We start from the raw sequence: 22387 nt of genomic DNA, 5'->3' as shown, positions 1-22387 counted from the left end.
GCACTTCAGGCTTTGACATCAGATCTACTGCCTAGACATGAGGATTTCTAATTCTAGCCTAACATGAAGTTTAGATAATCTTCATCTTGGCGTGTTGCGTGCTGCCAGATCATTTTTACCCCCTCAACTTTGAAAGTTAATCATCTTAGTTGACTCATATAAATTTACTGTTTTTGTAGGCTTCAAATGCTAAAAATAAAGTAATTTTACAGAGGTCAACCTGAGCACAAGCCCACGATTATTGTGTGCACCTTAGCTTGTTTTAATAACTTAATCTGGATTGTTTCAGGAGCTGAGGATAATAATATGCTATTGAAAGAAGGAATTTCACTAACCAAGATATTTAAAAAACAAGATTAACATTGTCATTGGTTTCAAGGGAGATTAAAAAAAACTACGTTGTCACTTTCCAAGGAAAGGAAGAGTGTGCAAAGATAAAGCTATCCTAGAAATTAATGAGCCAGACTTCTCTCCAGAGCTTAAGCCATTCCTTGATTGTAAGACAAAAATAACTATTTCATTAGTGTTTTAGACTTTCACTGGTAAAGGAGATTCTAAGTTTCACCCTGAGGTTTGTGATTATCCATTTGTTACTGGATTACCACTAAACTCTCTTGTGGCCTGCCTCTTCATGGCACATCCAAAAAGAACACAGAGTTAACTACAGAAGCCTCAACAGCAGATTTTTATTGAGGAACATTTTTTCTTAGTCACAACGAATTTTATTAGAAAGAATAATCTCAAAATAAACTAATATGGTTAAAATTTCACACTGAACAATTTGTTAGAGATTTTATAAAAGATCAAATTGTTTTGATGAAATTTAGACCTACAAATATATGTCCAGATTTAATAGAAACAATGGTCACAATAGAAAATTCACAAAGGCAGAAGTTTTATAATGGATACAATTTTTTAGATGAGATATATTAAATCCTTCCTGTGTAATATATACAAAACAAAATTACATTTTTTGGAAAATAATGTTAGTAAAATAAAAATAAAAGTAAAAAGTATTAGAAACACATTTACTAGACAGGGTAGGAAAATGATCAGGGAGTTAAACTGGCTTAATGGAAATCACTTCAGAAAATTTATTACGTCTGCACTCATAAACATGGAGTCCAAGGAGGCCATGACTGAAACACCCATCCTGTAGGAAAGGTCAAGTCCGCACTCCAGGGACAGAATGCCTCTGGTTCCCACTAAGAGGAAGTATCCTGAATCCATTAGAACTCAGGCACAGGTGTGGAGGCTCCCTGGCTGAATCTACTCAGACTTCACTGCCTACCATTTGAGAGAGCCATGCCTAGGCATTGCCCACTTTTCTAGGCGTCCTAGCAGTTCCCTTCAAAGTGGGTGACTCCCCAGCCCAGGTTCCTTTGTTTACATGACTTTCCCTGCCTAGCAGGTCTTCCCGTGCTTTGATTCCTACTCTTCCTTCAAGACTCAGGTTCTGTGACCCCTCACTGCCTCCCATGTGGCCTCCGTCCTCTGCAACTGAGACCTTCCTCTCCTCAGAAACTCCTCTGGCCAAAGTCACCCATGAACTCCTTGTAGCTCCTTTCAGCCAAGGGAAAGGAAACTCCTTGTGGCTCCTTTCAGCTGTGGCCCATAAAGGAACACAGCTGGTGGCCATTAACAGCCGGTACTAGGCCAGCTAGCTAAAGAGTGTCTCATTCCTGAAGGAGGGAGCTGGGCAGTTTCCACCACATGCCTCAAACCCAGCAGGACCAAAACCAAACTCATTTGGTCCTGACCATTCTTCTTACAATTTTTTTCCTGATGGACACCGCCTCATTTGAAGTTCTCATGACCTCCTGACCAGATTAATCTACCAACCTTCTTCTTGATCACCTTGGCCTACTCCAGTTCATCCTTCCCACAATCACCAGTTAGCTAATTGGTTTTTTTCCCCCGTGTGTGTATTTTTTTAAATTGTGGTAAAGTATACATAGCGTAACATTTACATTTTGAATAGGCAAATGATCTGAACAGATATTTCTCAGAGAAGGCATACTAATGGTCAACAAATATATGAACAAAGCTCAACATTACATCATCAGGGAAATGCAAATCAAAACCACAGTGCTGTATCATCTCACCCCTGTTAGGATAGCTGTTACCAAAAAGACAAAAAATAACAAATGCTGGCAAAGATGCAGAGAAAAGAGAACATTTACACATTGTTGGTAGGAATGTAAACTAGCACAGCCACTATGGGGAGCAGTATGGAGGCTCCTCAAAAAAATGACAAATAAAACTACTATATGGGCCAGGCGCAGAGGTGGCCCACGCCTGTAATCCCAGCACTTTGGGAGGCAAAGGCAGGCGGATCACTTGAGGTCAGGAGTTCAAGACCAGCCTGGTCAACACAGTGAAACTCCATTTCTACTAAAAATACAAAAATTAGCCAGGTGTGGTGGCAGGTGCCTGTAATCCCAGCTACTCAGGAGGCTGAGGCAGGAGAATGGCTTGAACTTGGGAGGCGGAGGCTGCAGTGAGCTGAGATTGTGCCCCTGCACTCCAGCCTGGGTGACAGAGTGAGACTCCATCTCAAAAACAGAAACAAACAAACAAACAAAAAAACTACTATAAGATCCAGCAATTGCACTACTAAGAATTTATCCAAAGGAAAGGAAATCATTCTACAGAAGAGACATCTGCACCCCCATGTTTACTGCAGCACTATTCAGAACAGCCAAGATATGGAATCAACCTAGGTGTCCAACAACAGATGAATGACGAAAATGTGGTGTATATGCTCAATGGGATACTATTCAGCTATAAAAAAGAATGAAATCCTGTCATTGTGGCAACATGGATGGCACTGGAGGACATTATGTTAAGGGAAACAAGCCAGGCATAGAAAGTTAAACACCTAATGTTCTCACTCACATATGGAAGCAAAAAAAGTTGATCTTATAAAGTGTAGAACAGGCCGGGCGTTGTGGATCATGCCTGTAATCCCAGCACTTTGGGAGGCTGAGGCTGGTGGATCACCTGAGGTCAGGAGTTCAAGACCAGCCTGGCCAACATGGTGAAACCCCGTCTCTACTAAAAATACAAAAAATTAGCTGGGCGTGGTGGCGGGCACCTGTAATCCCAGCTACTCAGGAGGTTGACGCAGGAAGATCACTGGAACCCAGGAGGTGGAGGCTGCAGTGAGCTGAGATTGTGCCACTCCACTCCAGCCTGGGTGACAGAGCAAGACTCTGTCTCAAAAACAAAACAAAACAAAACCTGAAAACCAAAACACAAGCAAACAAACACACAAAAAAGAAATAAAATGTAGAATAGAGAACAGTAGTGGGTGGGAAGAATATAAGAAAGGGAGGGATAGACAGGTTTGCTAAAGTATACATAATTACAGCTCTATAGGAATAAGTACTAGTGTTCTATACCACTGTAAGATGACTATAGGTAACAATAATTACAGTTTCAAATAGCTAGCATATTCAACATTCCCAACACAAAGAAATGATAAATGTTTGAGATGATGGGTATGCTAATTACCCTGATATGATCACTATACATTGTATGTATTGAAACATCACTATGTACCCCATGAATATGTAGAATTATTATTTGTCAGATAAAAAATTAAATAAAAAACACTTTAAAAATTTATCATTTTGATCAGTTTTGAATGTATAACTCACTGGTATTAATTACATTAATTACATTCACAATATTGTGTATCCATCACTACTATCTATTTCCAGAATTTTTTCATTACCCTAAACAGAAACTCTGTAACCATTAAGCATTAACTCCTCATTCCCCATCCTCCAACCCCCAGCCCCTGATAATCATCTATTTTCTGCTTCCAGAGGAATGTTTTTAAGGAAGTCACCTGCACACCATGCCTTGTTCAACAAAATATCCTCAAAGTCCTCTTCGCCTCTCCCATGCTGACTGCTCTGCCCTTTCTCTGACCCCTTCGGTCTCTCTCCAGTCTCTTCACTGCCCTGCTGGTCTCTCACTCCCACCTTGTCCCCACGTGTCACTCAGCACCAGCTTCCAGCACGCCACCTTCTAGATCCCACACAGCAAAGTGCAGTCTGGCTCCTTACCCGGCCTTTGGTTCATGGGCATCACCCTTCTGGGACTCTTGTGAATCAAATTTTCCCAACCCCATGAGATGGCCCCACAAATCTATGGTATAATAGAGGGGAGATGAAGAAGAGACCAGATGCAATATTTGCTTATGGCACCCAAGACTATTTCCAGCTGATAGCCTGACATTCCCCTGTCTTCTTTTCTTTGGGGTTGCTAAATCTGAAACTGCATTGGCAGCAGACCCATTAGTTTAGACATATACAGTGGACTGGGTAAGTATGGGGCGATAGTTAAGCTGAGACCTGGATGATAGGAAGACATTACTGTAAAGAGGAGAGGCAAGAATATACAGAGAGAAAAAACATGCAAAAACACTGAGGCAGAGAAAAGTGCAGTCTCCTGTCCAAGGAGCAGAAGGAGGCCTGGTTGCCTGGGGAATAGTGGGCATTCCAGAAAATGGCATGGGACAAGACGGAAGATATGTGGGTCACGTAGAGGCCGGGCATAGTGGTTCATGCCTATAATCCCAGCATTTTAGGAGGCCGAGATGGGTGGATCACTTGAGGCCAGGAGTTCGAGACCAGCCTGGCCAACATGGCGAAATCCAGTCTCTACCAAAATTACAAAAATTAGCTCAGCATGGTTGCGCATGCCTGTAATCCCAGCTACTCAGGAGGCTGAGGTGGGAGAATCGCTTGAATCAGGGAGATGGAGGTTGCAGTGAACCGAGATAGCGCCACTGCACTCCAGCTTGGGTAACACAGCGAGACTCTGTCTCCAAAAAGAAAAAAAAGAGAGTTTAGATTTGATTCCATGTTCACTGGGAAGCCATTTGTATCAGCTGGGAAGCTTTTACTGCGAGTAATAGAAACTCCACTTAAAAAGTTCAAATAATACAAGGGGAGTTTATGGCCAGACTAAATGAGAAATCCAGAGGAGGACAGCTCTCAGGTGAGGGCTCTGGCTCCTTCCTCAGAAATTACCTTGATTTTGCTCTTCCCTAAAAGTTCTTGGGCTAGTTTCTCTCAATGCCACTTGATGGCTTTGGCAGCAACTAGGGTACGGGTTTCTTTTTTCATAAGGAAAGGGAGTCTTAGTTTCTCTAAGTCATTTAACAGAAATCTTCAGTTTCTCCTTGACTGGAGCAACCTGGACTGGCCACAGTGACCCAGGCTTGTTATGCACCTTTGACTTGGGTTTAGTTACTGCCCATCTCTAATCCAATAAGCCAGCCTGCAGTGAGGGTGAAGTTATTACTCTAGTCAGCACTCCCCTCCCCCTGGAAGTAGGGCTGGGGTCAATTCCAAATGGCACGGCTGTTACTTAATGAGGGTAGAGTGGCTCCCCAAAGAATTGGAAAACTATAAGGAAAGAAAGAAAGGAGAATGGATGCTGGGTAAGTAACCGAGAAGGTCCATTACACCATGGGAGGATTTTTTTTTTTTTTTTGAGATGGAGTCTCACTCTGTCACCCAGGCTGGAGTGCAGTGGCACAATCTCAACTCACTGCAGCCTCCACCTCTGGGGTTCAAGTGATCCTCCCACCTCTGCCTCTCAAGTAGCTGGGATTACAAGTGTGCACCACCATGCCCAGCTAATTTTATTATTTTTGGTAGAGACGGGGTTTCACCATGTTGACCAGGCTGGTCTCCAACTCCATGGGAGGACTTTTAAAAATCCACTCTAGCTGTTACGAAGGAACACACTGCAGGGTCCAGAGAGGAAGGAGGCAGGCCAGTTAGGAAACTGTTATAGTAGTTCAGGTAACAGACCATGGTGGCAGGGACTGAGATGTGTTTTGGAGATAGAACTGACAGGACTTGGTGACTGATCTGACGAGGGAGGAGGCAGTTTTGGCAGACTGTGAGGAGTCTCAAATACCAGTCTTTTGAGTTTATCTTTTAGGCAATGATGGAGGTGTAGGAGTGGGTTGTTTTTTTTGTGACAGTAAGAGATTAATAATGTTTGTTTTTTACTTTCATTTTCTCCCCCTCCTTTAGAATTAAAAAGAATTTATAAACAATTTACTACAGCATATTCTTTTGCTCTTCTGTTTTCCAAATGAATAAAACACCAGTATCTATGATCTACTAGAGTTTGATTTCCTGCTCACTCTGTAACCAAGTCAATTGACTGAGAATATCCTCAAAAATTGTTTTTTTGCAGTCTAATTTTATAAGGCAAAAAGAGCATAGCTTCACTTACATCTTAGAACATTGTAAAGTCAGTATTAACTTCGCTGAATGTTTTCAGTTTGAATTTAACGTGCTTACGATGCCATTGCAGATCGCTATCATCAGGAATCGAACATGCTTTAGCCTTTCAATATATCAATTATAAGGCGTTAAGAGTTCAACTGCAGCAGTTTAATCCTTTAACTACCCATCATCTAAAACTTACCGAAGGAGTTGAATTAAGCTTCAAGGATGTAGGGTGGCTATTTTTGCAGACTAAGCAAACAATAGTTGAAATTTGATGACCTTGATGGAAATGGATGGAGTCTGTCAATTCTGCATATACATTCAGCAAAGTACTGACATTAAAACATTTATTCTTGTTCTGAGTGCATATTCTACTCCATCCTCTCAAATAATTGCTTTTCCTCCATTCATTAAAAAAGCTCAGGACTTGGCTTTGTCTCATTTTAAATTCCCATGTATTATATTGTTGGATGTCACTTTGTTGTGCTTTTTTCTTTTGGCATGTCCTCATCTCTCTGATCCTGTTTCCCATCCTCTCTTTACCCTTGATGAAGATAAAATTCCTGGCTAGATACCTTGTAAGATTGTATCTTCATTGTCAAGTGAGATAGAAAAGCTGTGAGGACCACTGAGCCCTACATAAAATGTTTTCTTCTGTGGTGATGCAACACCTAGATTTGTAGCAGTTACTGTCATGATCTGCCAGTTCTTTTTTGCACAACAGTTTCCTCAGTCTTTGTGTGAGGGCCTTCCCCTACCTTCAGCGGATGCTAAATCAATGTATGAGGCAGGCTGGAAGTGCCAGGGAATTAATACTGCCCCTGGGAACAGCCCTCAACCCATGACCAATGGAAGTGGGTGAATGGCCTAGCTTTTTTGCCCCTTGGTGGTGGTAGTGGGGGGGGGGGCGGGGGTGTTGCGGGGCAACTGTAGGAATAGTGTTCTGCGCAATCTCCCAGAGGTCCTCAGTGAGGTTGAGTCCTAGTTCCCATACCAGCAACTTCTTCCTTAATGTACAGTTTCATGGCTTTTTTTTTTTTTTTTTTTTTCATTTTTCACTCTCCTACTTCCTGAACTGGTATATTCCAGGTTTACCTCTTAAAAAAATGACCTGCACTAAGCACTAAAATTCTTTCTCAAGGCTGTTCGTGGGACTCAACAAGTTAAGACCCTAGTACTGATGGTTTTTCAGAAAGTCTGTGTCTAACTAGCTCACAATGATATCCAAGCCATCAGCTCTCTGGCTTTATTTTGTCCAGCCTTAGTTCTATGTGAAACAAGTCTACTCTGACTCCTCACTGACCGGACTTAGTGTATTTAGTGGTAACTTTCCAAGAGGTGGTTTCATGGTAATCCTGGCCACATCCACCATTTGCTAAGAGGCTGTGTACCTTCTAGAAGAGCCAGCTGATAAACGGCCAAGCAGATGGAGATGAAATCACCTTTACTGCTAATTAAGATGATATAGCAGAACATGGCTTACTGCTGTGGGCAAGCAAGCTTCTTAATACTGAGCCTCCAAATTAGGCACTTATTTATATACATAGTCAGACAGTGTTGGACAACTCCAGCCTTCCAACTACATGGGGCAGACCCTTCCACTCTGATGTTTATACAGTGGTGGAGCAGAACAGGCTGTGTTCTCTCTGCAGACAGGCAAATCCCAAAGAAAAAAAGGAGGAAGGGACCGAAGCACAGATGCTAGTTCTTGTCCTTTAAATTTCTAGTCAGAAAATTCACTCCTTCTGTCTGGTAGAAGTGAAAGAGGGAGCAGAGAGAAACCAAGAATGTTATGTAATGGATTCCCTTTCTCGTAGAAGCAAAATACTTTGGAAAATGAGTTTCCCCTTTTCCAACACTCCTCAGGTTTTTGTTCTCTTTGCTCATTGGGCTTACCCACTAAGCTAAGGCCAACCAAGAGTGTGACCATTTCCTTTGCAGGAGGTCTATCAGGACAGTGCTGCTCCCACCTTCAGGAGTGCATCTCCCACCGCCCCCACCCGAATGGTGACTATTCTTTGAGTATTCTCCTAGGACTGGTAGTGAAGAATGTAGCTATTGCTCTCAGAAGGCAATTCATTGATGGAAGTAATTCCAGGGCCATGCTGAACCCCAGATGAAAGTTCCTAATTTCATCTTCCATTCCAAATTATGTCTAAACATGTTCACAATAGTGTATCAGAGGTTCTGCAAAGAGATAATATGGCAATGTAAAGTTGCTTCAATAAAAAACATTTTGGTAAAAATTGATGTTTCAAATTTAAAAACAATCTTGACCATTGTGAATCTCTCAGGGAGAAATTAAAGTACAAAGATTGGATTCTCTTGTCTGAGTTAAAGTTAGAAGACATTAGAGTCTACAATTCATCCTTCCCAATTTCTTATTCTGCTCATTCTGAACTAGATTCTTGATGCTGGGATGCACTGTGGTTTCCTCCAGCAGTCTGGAGAGTGTCTCATTAGAATCGCTAGTGTGGCTTTCTTCCGGAATTGGAACTTGAAGTTAAACACCAAGTTTCTGGTATATCTCACTTTCAAAAGAGTATCATGAAAGCACTAACCGGCAACAAAATTAAACAAAAGAAAACGAATCAATTCCAAGATCTTCAGCAGTAAGACAAAATGATGCTCCCAGAGCTCTGCATTTTCCGTAACAGAGACTTAGTGGTATCCTGATTTTGGATTCCCCAGGATGCTAGTCCATCTGTGTGTTACCTGATCTCCTTGATCTCTGAACTTAAACCTGATTGGGGGGAATCCTCCTGAAGACGTTAACATGTTTTATCATTCCTGGAGGAAGAATCCACAGATATTTCTCTCAAGGTGACATATGAGACATTTGCATTCTTGCCAAGTTGAGAAATAGGCAATGATGGCAAGCCCAGTTGCGCGGTCTGTTTTGACTCTTTCTTTCCCATTCTGGATTTTCCTTTTGAGCCCTCTCTCTTCAACATCCCCTGATCCAGGGAGTTTGTGCTCTAAATAATGATGGCATAGTTTCCACACTCTCCTGTGTGCTCACTTCCCAGTTCTTTGCCACAGTGGCTCCTGTTGTTGCCTTGGGCTTTGGAATTGCCTCGGCTTGTGAAGGCTGGCTTCTAAGAATAGTTTCCCCTTCATTCCTTCACTTATTTCAGCTGGAAAACATCCTCAGCCTATTCCTGAACTAAAACTGCTGTTGATGTTTCTGCAGCTTGAATCCCTAGGCGTATTGGTTGGAATAAGTCTCAGCTATGAACGATAGAAAACCTTAAATAACTGTGGGAAGGTAGAACTTTATTTCCTTCACATAAATGTGTATTTCAGCATTCCAGGGCTGTAGAGTTCTCCAAGGTGTCAGGGATCCAGATTCCTTTGACATTGATGTCTCACCATGCATGACTTCGACCTCATTGCCCTATATGCAGTTATCTACATCCTAGGCTACAGGAGGTAGGAAGGGTTCAAAAACAAAGCAGAGGGTGCTTATGTCCAGTATCTTAAGGAAGACTCTTGGAAGCTGTCATATGAGACCTCCTGCTTATACCTCGTTAGCCGCAATTTAGACACAAGTACCCTGAGCTGCAAAAGAAGTGCAGTTCGGGATAACTGAACCTGGAAATGTAATTTTCACTTTAGGTAGCTTTACACCCAACCACACTTTATTATTATTGAAGAAAAGGAGGATGGATATTGTGGGCAACTGGACTAGACTAGTTGCACTGGGACCTGGTGAGGACAGACACCTCTGCTGAGCCCTCAGCATACAACCATCCCTTGCTTTCGATCTGTCCAGGTTCCAGCAGTACTTCTTTTTTTGGCAGTAGTGGATGTGTCCTAGTGCTTGGTTTCTCTCTAGGCCTTTTAGGGAGAAATAGCTGAATTTGTTACAGTATAACTTACTTTTTAGGTTGATCCCTTTCCTTCCCTAATGTAAATAGGTCTAATGCTAGTTGTACTTTCTGATTTTTTTTTTTTTTAACTTTCTCTCTTTTCTGGGCCGGACATGTGCTTATCTAACATTTGGTTCTAGATTTATCTAATGGGGACTTCAGTTGTGAGAGATAAGTCAGTAGGTTTTGGTCTGCCAAAAGCAACCATTGTCCAAAAAATCTTGGCCGCCCTCACCTTTCTGAGTTAGATAATCTTAACTGGCATGCATTTTCTAATTGGATTAACAGCTAATCCGAGCTTGGATTCCATTTATCACTGTCCTGCCTGGCTCTCTTCTGTTATCTTCCATCTTGTTGCCTTAATTCTGTCTTAATTCTAAAAATTTCTCAGGCACATTTCCTTTGGGACACAAGAAGCTCTTGTATTCCTATCTATAATTATAGTAACATCTGGAAATTCATCCAATAATTCCTTGAATGTTTTGCTTTCATCTGATATTTCCTCTCAAATTGTCCTGAGTTTCAGGGTACACTTGGTATCACTGTCCCAGTCTTTAAAGAGCAGTTCCCAGTGGTTTTTATCAAGGAGTCTCTATGTAGCTTAGAGCTACATAGAGTCCTTCACCAATAGTGGCCTATGTTCTTGCTCCATCTAGGAGTCAGTACAGTTTGCTGAGATTTTGCTTCTATTCTTGTTAGATTTCTTTGGGTCCAAGTTGCCATTTCTGTCCCCAAATAAACCTGAAAACATGTAGCCCCTTAAAAAAACAACTGCTAATATGAATTAAACCCTAAGTACAACATCTTTTCCCTTTTATGTGTTGGTCTGTTCTTCAATTTCATTTTTCCTTTTATATCTATTTGACTTGTTCTCTATCGACTTTTTCTCCAAAAAAGCTTTCTCCTTCCCAATTACTTAAGTTTATTGTCTCATTCTTCCATTGCTCCTGTCCTAACACTGAAGCATGCTCTAAAAACCTCTTCAGACATTCTTGATGTCCTGTACAAACCTGATTCCTAGAGACAGACTGTTGTAGGCACAGTCTAATTGCCTAGACTGCCTCTTTAATCTTTGGTTTTAAAATATTTAACTTAATTGTATCTTTAACTTAGGCATTTTTCATTATAATACAGGCTCCTATATCTTTGTTTGCTTAGTTTTCAATAAAAGCCTTCCAGGGTGTCTGCAGAGTGGGAGGGTTAGAAATCTAGAGCTCTGGCCAGAGCCTACGTAATTAACAAATACAGTTGCGTTAGGACCGCATGGTGGGAGGAGGTTGACTCTTGAGTCTCTGGACAGGCAATACGATGCCAAGATGAGTTTTGGGGCATTACCTACACAGACTAGCATTAATAATTGAAAACCAGAGCCTCAGACTCCAGCATTCTGTAGCACATATGCTGCATAAAGAACACACTGTAGGGCTGGGCGTAGTGGCTCACTTGAGGTCAGAAGTTTGAGACCAGCCTGGCCAACATGGTGAAACCCCATCTCTACTAAAAATACAAAAATTAGTTGGGCGTGGTGGTGGGTGCCTGCAGTCTCAGCTACTCAGGAGGCTGAGGCGGAAGAATCGCTTGAGTCCGGGAGGGGGAGGTTGCAGTGAGCCGAGATTGCACCATTGCACTCCAGCCTGTGAGACAGAGCGAGACTCCATCTCAAAAATAAAAAAGTAAAAAATAAAAATAAAAACCCACTGTAAAGAAAGGTCAGAAAGGCCTTTAGGAGGGTGATTAGGCCAGGAGGGCAGCCCTCATGGCTGGGATTAATGACCTTATAAAAGGGTTTGCTATAATTTCAATGTTCTGATGTTCCCTCCAAAATTCCTGTTGAAACTTAATTCTTGCTGCAACAGTGTTAAGAAGTGGGACCTTCAGAAGGGTGATCAGGCCATGAGGGCAGAGGCCTCATCACTGGGATTAACGACCTTACAAAAGGGATGGAGGGAACTAGCTAGGCCCTTTTGTCCTTCCATCCTTTTGTCCTGTGAGGACACAGCCTTTGTCCCCTCTGGAGGATGCAGTATTCAAGGTGCCATCTTGGAAGTAGAGACTGGGCTCTCGAACTGGACACTAAACTAAGATCATGGACCTCCCAGCCTCCAGAACTGTAAGAAAAAAATCTAATTGTTTATAAATTACCCAGTCTCAGGTATTGTTATAGTAGCAGAAATGGACAGAGACAATGAATGATAATGGAATATGTTAAATAATATAAAGAAGATACAATCATCCAAATCCAGAAAGCAAGAAAACTAATCCAATTGCTTTAACAAATAAGTGGCATTTAAAAAAAACTGTGAATCGTTATAGATGAAAAGACCCTTAAGAACCACACCAACCAAATATAGTGCATGGATCTCACTTGGAACCTGATTAAACAAACCAACTGAAAAAAGACTTTATTTTTTTTGAGATGGAGTCTTGCTCTGTCACTCAGGCTGGAGTGCAGTGGCGCTATCTGAACTCACTGCAAACCTCCACCTCCCAGGTTCAAGCAAGTCTCCTGCCTCAGCCTCCCGAGTAGCTGGGATTACAGGTGCCCGCCACCACACCTGGCTAATTTTTGTATTTTTAGTATACACGTGGTTTCACCATGTTGGCCAGGCTGGTCTCAAACTCCTGACCTCGTGATCTGCCCACCTTGGCCTCCCAAAGTGCTGGGATTACAGGTGTGAGCCACCGTGCCTGGCTGAAAAAAGACATTTTAAAAAACTTTTAATTTTGAAATAATTTCAGACTTTCAGAAAAGTTGCCATAGTACAAAGAATCTCCACCTACTTTTACCTAGATTCCCTAAATGTTAACATCTTGCCATGTTTACTTCATTATTCTCTATATACCCTTGTTAGTTTTTTGGGAGTAAGTTGCAAACAAAATGCTCCTTTACCCCTAAATACTTCAGTGTGTATGAATATTTCCTGAAAACAAAGACATTTTCATCCCACAGTACGGTTATCAAAATCTGGAAATTTAAAAACAATACCATAACATTTACTACAAATCTTATTCAAATTTTGCCAATTGTCCTGCTAATGTCTTTTGTAGCAAAAGAAAAACTTTTTTTTCTTGGTCTAGCATCCAATCCAGGATCATGCTATGCTATCTTTAGCCACCTTTAATCTGAAATAGTTTTTCAGTCTTTGTTTTTTATGATGTTAAAATTTTTGAAGAGTAAAGGCCAATTATTTTGTAGAATGTCCTTCAAATTTGGATTTTTTTTTGTTTGTTTTTCCTTTTTTTGAGACAGTCTTGGTCTGTTGCCCAGGCTGAACTGCAGTGGTGCGATCTCAGCTCACTGCAACTTTTGTCTCCTGGATTCCAGTGATTCTTGTGCTTCAGCCTCCCGAGTAGCTGGGACTATAGGTGCATGCCACCATGCCTGGCTAATCTGTGTATTTTTGGTAGAGATGGGGTTTTGCCACGTTGGCCAAGCTGACCTTGAACTCCTGACCTCAGGTGATCCTCTGCCTTGGCCTCCCAAAGTGCTGGGATTACAGATATGAGCTACTGTGCCCAGCCTCAAACTTGGATTTGACTGTTTCTTCATTATATCCAAGTTATGCATTTTTGGTATAAATCTACAAAAGTGATATTCTGTCCTCCTCAGTGCATCTTATCAGGAGGCATACAATATTCATCAGTAATAAAATTGATAATATTGTAAACATACATTTTGAGACAAGTGGGAAAAACTGAAAACACATGATATTAAGTTAATGTTAATTTTTTTAGATGTCATAATGGTATTGTGGTTATGTTTTTAAAAAATGGTATTTACATGTTAGTGACATACACATGGCAGGGAAAAGTGAAGTTAACTGGCTTGATGTCTATTTCTAGGGAATTTGGCCACCCTAGGCAGAAAGCGGTAATGATAATACAGTCAGCTCTTGATTGTTCTAATATAATGGCCAATTTGCATATTATCCTGGTCTTTGAGCATTTCTTCTTTCTTCTGTGGCTTTTCTTTTAGTCATTACATTTACAGCTCACCCAATATAGTACAGAAAGGACATTCAAATTTTGCAACTTGTTGGATGAAGAAGGTCCTTGGGGAGGAGACTGAAACTACTGATTGAAAAATCAGGTTTATAAATAATTTGAACATTTCATTTCTTTGTAATTGGCATATCCTTCTATATATGAGTTTAATGAAATGAGATAATTTAAGATGATCACACAATAAAACTTTATAGCCAAAATACAAAGTCTTCATCTTATTTTCCTACTTCATTTTTTTTCATGTTCTTAGTAAGTGCATTTTTCTACTTTATTTTTTGAAAAGAACATTCATTTTTGAAAAGTTTATTTCACCAAGGACTAATCTTTTGTTGATGCTCAAATTTAAATTATTCCTTCATATCTGTCTCATAGGAAAAAAACATGAAAAATTGCTTCTGTGGTAGTTTCTTCTAGTTTTTCAAGTACTCTTGTAGTAGCAACTGGTTCAAAATACTGCTTTGTTTCAAAGCATACAGTTTCGATGTATCTTCACTGATGATGGGAACATTTTCATTTCGTTCCTGACCTGTCAGGTCACTCTCACTGTCAGATAGTGTACACAGGAGAGTGTCATTTTCATAGGTTGGAAAATAATACCTGAAAACAACCACAGATACATAGTATTAAATTACCAAACTAATACAGTGTCCAGGTAGCTGAATGTACACATTTACTATAATTTTGCCAGGTATCCTTGCCAACAATTTCATAGCGTTTTGCAAAGGCTATACTGGAGACAACTTCTGATTGCTTTCACTTTGACTTTTACTGGCTGACATGAACCTTACCAAATCTACTATCTAGATTTGGTAAACCAAGATCGTGGACCTCCCAGCCTCCAGAGTTGCCTCTGGAGTTGGCCGCTGGCCACTTAGCCTCTGCTTGATCATCTATCATGATAAGAAACACACTATCTTTGAAGGTAGCTGACCCCAGTAGTGGGTAGCTCTAGTTGTTTGATACACCTCCTATGAAGCTAAAAATGACATCTTTCTCATTTCTACTCAAAGGTCCTAGTTCTTCCTTATAAGTTAACACACTTCAAATATAGTTATTTTTTCAAACACAAATTCTTCAAATACTTGAGAATAATAAGCTCTCCCTTGTGTTTTGTTTTCCAGACTAATCGTTCCTTCTTTCTAGGTAATCACAAAAGGAAACACTTATGGAATATAAAGTTTGTTATTCTGGTTCCTTCTCTGAATACATTTTGAAGTTACTTTTGGAATATTACAAATTTTAATTTATATAAGAAGGATCATAAGAACAGCATACCCTCACAAGTGTGGGACTTTCTGAAGGAGAAAAACTAGAACTTTCTGGTTAAAGTTCTGGGGGAATTGACTTAACATTCCCTAAGAACAGAAGGAGCTCTGGGCAGCTAGAACCCCACAGCCTCTCAGAGGAGCCCTCGACTGAGGTTATCCAGAATGATGTGAGAACCAGTCCAGAAGGTTCTTGGCAAAGGATACTTGGGAACCAGTCCACAAGGTTCTGGCAAAGGATATGTGGGAATCCAACAACAGATGACCAACTGCTTAATTTTTTCAAGTGCCAATATACAAAATATAATACCAAAAGTCCTAGCAGTGTGCAAACTCTGACACGGTAATTTTATTTCTAGGAGTTCAGCTTAATTAAATAATAAGTGTGCTAAAAGGTAAGCATATAGATATTCACTGTATCATTATAATAGCAAAAAGTAAGAAACAACCTAAGTATCTCACAGAATAGATTATATCCATACAATGGATATTTAGCAACCATTAGAAAGGATGCAACAGATGGATACTGGCTACAGAAAGATATTTACAATATTTTGTTAATAAAATATAATTTAAAAAATCTGTATCTACTTCATCTCTTTACATATGTATCTATCTCCATATCACAAATACTGAAAAATGCTTGGTTTCATTTGTAAGAGGGGGATTATTTTAAAAATAAGCATTTTGAATATTTTTACATTTTCCCCCACACTATACTGATGTATACTTTTTATAATAAATATGTATTCCTCTTTTTCTGTAGGTTTAAATAAATTAAATAAAGGGACAAAATCAAAGAGTTGGAGTAAAGAAGTGCACATGTGGTTTTGCAGTACGTACTCGAGTTGATCCCACGTCTTTGTATCGGGGAGCAGCGAAGTGTGTTTAGTTTCTTCCATGTGAGTTCTTAAGTCTGCTTTGGATTTGAACTTCACGTGGCAGCCATAACATCTGCATTGGTGAACTTGCCTCCGAATAAAATTGACCAGTTTCACTTGCTGATAGAAATTTAATCCTGAAAATGACAAAATACAGAATCATTAGACAACTGTTCAGACCCATTTTTTGCATTATTATAATTTCTTAAAGGAGCCACTTATTTTTATTAATCAATCTGAAGAGGTAGTACAATTATAAAGCATAATAATAGATACCAAATAATAACAGCACATATTTACACAGGGCTTATGAGCTAGGCACTATTCTAATAATTTTCCATGTATTAATACATTTAATCTTCATAAAACCCTATCAGATAGGTAGTATCATATCTACATAACATATTAGGAAACTGCCTAGCATCGCATAGATAGCTGTCAGCTGCAAAGCCCATGCTTGACTACTAAGCTAATTATATAAACAATGTATATACATGTCTATAAGAGCAGCAAAGTAACACATCCAAGGACCTAGGAAAGCAGTGACTGAGCTGAGCTGTGAGAAGTAAGTTTTTTACTGTCTTAGATCTAGTAGCAAGTCAGTACTTTATGTATGTCTTAATGCCCCCAAATCCTTCTATTATTGTGATACTTAGAATGATACAATTGGGTACACCTATAACAAACAATCCTAGCTATACTGCTAAGAAGTGCAGTAGGCATTTACCATACATTATTCACTCCTCATAACATTTTTCTGACCTGAGGCCCAATGTCATAGCCAGTAAGTGCCAGAGCTGGAATCTGAACTCTAGTTTGACTTAAAAATCCATATTCTACTAGCCCCCTCCAATTTATGATATATTATTAACCACTAACTTACATTTGACTTGAAGCACTCATCTATGTAGGAAAGAGGAAGAAGGAGTATATAAAACCAAAAACCATATTTGACTATTATGGTTGAGCATCACTGCTTCACAGAGAGTTCTGTCAAGACCATCTATAGAGAGACATGTTTTGGTGGTGCACTCTCCAATCATAGCTACTGAACATAGGCATAGCTTACAGGATGGTTTATAAAAAATGAAGCATCACAGAAAAAAACTTCTGAATCAAACTTACCAAGTTCTGACTTTATTTTGAGAAGATCAAATTCATGTGCATCCTTAAAAAAGGAATGAATACATCTGTAAGCATATGAATTATTTAATCTTTCAGGCTGAAGTTATAAACAGCTTATTTATTCACAGGAGTTTGAGTAGTTTAGAAACTCAGTCTGAGTTCGGTATCTTCTGCTTTTGAAGTCTTCCAAGTCTAACTACTTCCCTCCATACCCAACTTCTTTTTACAGCATAGTCCAAACAAGTCATGTCAATCAGTTAAACCATTATAATTGGGCCAGGTGCGGTGGCTCATGCCTACAATCCCAGCACTTTGGGAGACCGAGGCGGGCGGATCACCTGAGGTCAGGAGTTTGAGACCAGCCTGGCCAACATGGCAAAACCCCGTGTCTACTAAAAATACAAAAATTGGCTGGGCGTGGTGGTGTGTGCCTGTAATCCCAGCTACTCAGGAGGCTGAGGTATGAGAATCGCTTGAACCTAGCAGGCAGAGGTTGCAGTGAGCTGAGATCGTGACACTGCACTCCAGTCTGGGTGACACAGCGAGACTCCATCTCAAACAACAGCAACAACATTATAATTGCTCATAGCTTATATCTATTGTTTTTATAATTTACAATGTATTCATTTTGTAGCCTTCTAAAAATGTAGAAGTCTATGTATGCATTCTGCAGTGTGATAAAAAGTGTAGGTAAGATATGTTTCTATTGTACTGTGCATTTGGACTAGAATTATGGATATAGGTTCTTTGCCCCACATAGGTAATTTTTACAAATTTTGCTTTTCATTTTATGCTGTCAAATACACTGTTTAAACCTCAAAGCTTGTCTTCACTCACACCTTCCTATAAATCACACTTTCTTTTGATTTTTACAATGCACTTATTTTTTGCTTGTTTGTTTGACACCTGCAATTGTCTGTGTAAATGTTTTAACCTACAATCTCACAGATGATAAAGACCATTTAACTCACTGGGATGGCATTTAGTGTAGCACCATGTGCAGGATGACTAGGAATTTGTGATGTTATCACTGAAAGTGACCCAGCAGAGGTTAAGGACACCTGTCAAGGATGCCGAAAAGGTAATCCCTACACAGGATAGGCGTACTAAGGCTGCCTTCGATACAAAGACATTAAGATATTATGAATTAAATCTAAACACAGGAAATTATACACACATATTAGTGGGAACTTTTTTCAGAGAAACTAAAATCAAGGAAAATGCTTATGGTCTTTTGAGCGCTTTCTAGGCCCTTATTTTACTAAACTAAGAACAGTATTTTTGAATAAGGGTGAGGTAAAAGTAGAGAATATGGTCCACTATTGGCAGAGGTGGCTGCAGGGAGGGGACGGAGAGATATCAGAATCATCCAGTAATATTTTTCTATTATAATCACCCCTCTGCCCACAAGCTGTGATACTATCATGAATCATTAGATGTTCCCCCTTCCCTAGCCACCATGTGCCGCTAAGGATCAGAGGTGTAGGGTGTGTGTCCTCTCTCAGGTATACTGGGGTGAAAAAGGTTTAGAACTGCTAGCTCCAAGCTTCACTATAACATAAAAATGTCATCCAGAAGGGAAAGCCCACACTAGGAATGCTCCCTAATTTCTTCTCTCCAAATCCTGGCACCTGAAGGAACTGTAGGATCATGCCCTAGACCCTCTCTATCCACCCTCCTTTTTTCCTATTCCTCCGGGGCCTTTGTAAATGGCAATGTTCTCCCTTCTTGCTCTCCTATTCACCAGCACAAGAAGCACTGGAAAAAAGACTCAGAACCTGTCCCACCTGCTGAGCTAGAATGATCTTGTAAGCATCTCAAAGGTGAGATGGCATTAGTGGTCTGAGAAATCTCACACTAACAAACAGCTCACTCAGGTCCAGTCAAATGTACTAACTAAATTGCCCTGAGCTCTGGTTCTCCCCAACAGACCTGGCCTGTCTCTTCTGTTTGGAATAATGATTGGGAAACTAAAGTATAAGCAGATGAGGGTGCAAAAATTACCAGCTTTCTCCTGTCAGAATAAAACAAAATTCAAATAAATACAGGTATCTTACCTCCATGTGGACATACAATTTCTCAATTGTTTCTGCTTGCTTTTCACAAAATAAGCAGACGGCAGAGGTAGGGTGTTCTTCCCAATCAGACCAGTCACTGAATTAAAAAAGAAAAGAGAAAATATGGAGATTCCCTTCATTAAGAGAGTATACTACACAGTGACTTGGTATTGCTTTCTCCTTACTAAAAATCCCTGCCAATCTCTTTCAACTCTGACATTTTGGTAAAGACTGTCACATCAGATTATGACTCTCTGATATAGCTTTTGAAATTCAAAGCAGCACCATGAAATTAATATACATAGTGAACAGGTGGTGTTCCATTTTCTCCTATTTGCCATTCTTCTGAGTAGCTATCTCAGTCTAGAGTCAGAGGAATGTCGTCCTGAGACAATGAGGTTTAATTTGCAAAGGAGACATATCAGAAAATGTGATGCTCTCTCTCATTAACCACAACTACTGAGTGCACACGCTGTGAGGTGTGATGCTGGGAATGTGTTTCTGCATGACAAATAGTGTATTTTACAAAGGCAAACTGTGTCTCTTTCACGAGGGAAATACTGATTATTTTAAACTGGGCAAGTGTTAAATCTGGTGGTAGACAGGGAACTCAAAAAGGATACAGGATCCCTTTTACCACTTTCCCCGCTCCTTGCATTTACCTTTTTGAAATACTACCAACTTCTTATCATTCCCAAACCAGGAAAATTGCCAGGAGGGAAGAGTTGTGGAGACGAGGAACACCCACTCAAATTCAGATGAGAGAATTTCTCATGGCAAGCTCAGAAACGATCACTGATAAGACTCTCAAGATCAACCTAACCCAATTCACACAGAAGCTTCCCTATTAGAAAACAGGAAACATTTTCCTTAACTCTATCCATCCAGGAGGGAGCCATCAGTCCTGGCCCAGGTCATGACTTACTATTTATAACCTTTTGTGTCATTAAAACTTCAACATTCACCCATTAAATATTCCAACTAGTATGTCTTAATGGAAAAGATGCTTTTATTTCAGTCTGGAAGACTCTCCGCCTGAATCTCTATGCATCAAGAAAATTCAGCAAATGGCAGCTCTCTCTACCTTCGGGCTTTACTTCACTATTAAAATAATAATAATTTAAAATCCTGAGAGAGAAAAAAGGCCAAAAAGCTTTGACTGAAAAGAAGATGAAAAATAAGAAATCCTTTTAGGTTGAAAAGAACATTTTTCAAGCTTATAATTTCAAGCAAAGAAGCTGTGAATGTTTAAAGTTAGTCATCAATGGCCTGAACACAGAACAGGATTAACTTCAATGCAGTTATATTCTCTATTCCAATGACAGCAACATGGAGAGTTCAAAGATCACATCACTTCAAGGTCTGAGCACTAACTGAGCAGGCAAAGCACTTCGGAATGTATTTTTCTCTGAATTATATATTACTTGTGTGTTCAATCAATAGCTTTAATTTAGTTGTAATAACAGTGTCTTTAGGAATTTTTATGTCAAAGTTATTTTGAATTCAAGTTTTTGCCACATTACATGAAGGGATGCATGGCTCAGAGAAGGTATTTTTTTCTTCTTATGTTCCCTGTTCGTAATTTAAACCAAATTAAAGCATTGTCTTCTTACTCTTGGAACACTGCAATTAATTAGCAGCAATAAGAACTCTTACTCTTCCTGATGGTCCAGCAACTCCCGATCATCTTCCAACTGAACTTCTTCCCACGATTTTCCAAGTTCCTTTGTAGGAAGAACAGAGGGATGAGAGAGATTGGGGGAAAGAGAAGGGAGAGAGTACATAGAACTTTGAAAAAAATCAAAACCAAAAAAATAAACAAAACCACCCATGTTTAAATGGTTTTGAAACAGTACAAGTAGGATATACAGATGGCCCAACTTATGATGGTTTGATTCAACACTTTTTTTTGACTTAATGACAGTGCAAAAGCAATACGAAGTTGAAACCTTAATGAGATAATTTTTTAGAGAAGGAGCAATATCCTTTCAGTCAAGTTCTTTTCTCTTAAATTTGAACCAGCGTTTCTCAACCCTGAATGTGTATTAGAATATCTGGGATTCTAATGGCCTTTGTTCATTGTTACATTTCCAGAGCCTGGCATACAGTGGGTACTATTACTATAAACTATTTTTTGAGTTGAATTAGAAAGTAGAATTCAATTTGTTAGAACTAAAAAATAAAAAAATACACTTGAGGTCAATTTAGATTCTACCTCAAAAGGTTTTTTTAAGGTGATTCAGTGAATGAGTTACTGTCTATAAAGAAATAGTACTAGGCATGAGTAGGTGCTCTAGTACCTACTCAAATCGCTTTTATCCTTTACCATCAGTGGAAAAGTTCCACTCTTTTGGGGCTATGTCTGGCAAGCCTAGTCACAGCGTTAGCAAAACTTTATGGAGTGATGAGTAGGAATGATTTATTTTGGCCTAACCATTTCTTTTGTTCCCCTTGGGCCGTTTCTTCCTCTCTTCTTGCCCTGTCTTCTTTCTATCCAATCTTCCCATTGTGCCATGCAAAAGCAGACAGTGTCACAAAGAGAGAGGTAGGAACATTAATGGATATGTTTTCAAGCAGCTAAACTATGGTTAGGATCAAGCCCACCTGACCTGCTACAAGCATGGATAGCTTTGTTGTTCAATATCCTTCTTTTGGAAAAACAAAACCAAAATTCACTCAATTATGGACTCTTTTTCCCCCAAATAAAGGTATTCATCTAGCTAAAAACAAAGAACTATGAGTGCCATTACGATTTAGAGGGAGAAAGAAAATCCATCATTCATCAGCTTAATGAGAGGTTTTGAAGCTGTCATTATCTATCAGCTAAATGATGCATACATTTAGATATACAGAGATCTATCATATGTCATTAGAGATGGTTAATTTGGACTCTATAATGTACTTCCCAGAGTCATCATG

At 39.7% G+C, this 22387-nt stretch overlaps 1 protein-coding gene across 2 annotated transcripts in view; it reads right to left on the bottom strand.

Annotated features, from left to right (window-relative positions):
- Positions 1–657: 657 nt before the first annotated feature.
- ZNF277 (zinc finger protein 277) overlaps positions 658–22387 on the bottom strand; it is a 150045-nt gene continuing 128315 nt past the window's right edge. For both annotated transcript variants that reach the window (XM_002818354.5, XM_054559686.2), the window contains exons 8-12: positions 21125–21192; positions 19469–19565; positions 17412–17454; positions 16249–16423; positions 658–14737 (exon numbers count right to left, since the gene is read on the bottom strand). In XM_002818354.5, coding sequence (XP_002818400.2) covers positions 14551–14737; positions 16249–16423; positions 17412–17454; positions 19469–19565; positions 21125–21192 — 570 coding nt within the window. In that variant the 3' untranslated portion in view covers positions 658–14550. The remainder of the gene's footprint in view (positions 14738–16248; positions 16424–17411; positions 17455–19468; positions 19566–21124; positions 21193–22387) is intronic.

The sequence above is a fragment of the Pongo abelii genome, chromosome 6, assembly GCF_028885655.2.
Source record: "Pongo abelii isolate AG06213 chromosome 6, NHGRI_mPonAbe1-v2.0_pri, whole genome shotgun sequence".
Taxonomy (NCBI): domain Eukaryota; kingdom Metazoa; phylum Chordata; class Mammalia; order Primates; family Hominidae; genus Pongo; species Pongo abelii.
This window is presented reverse-complemented; position numbering and strand designations above follow the sequence as displayed.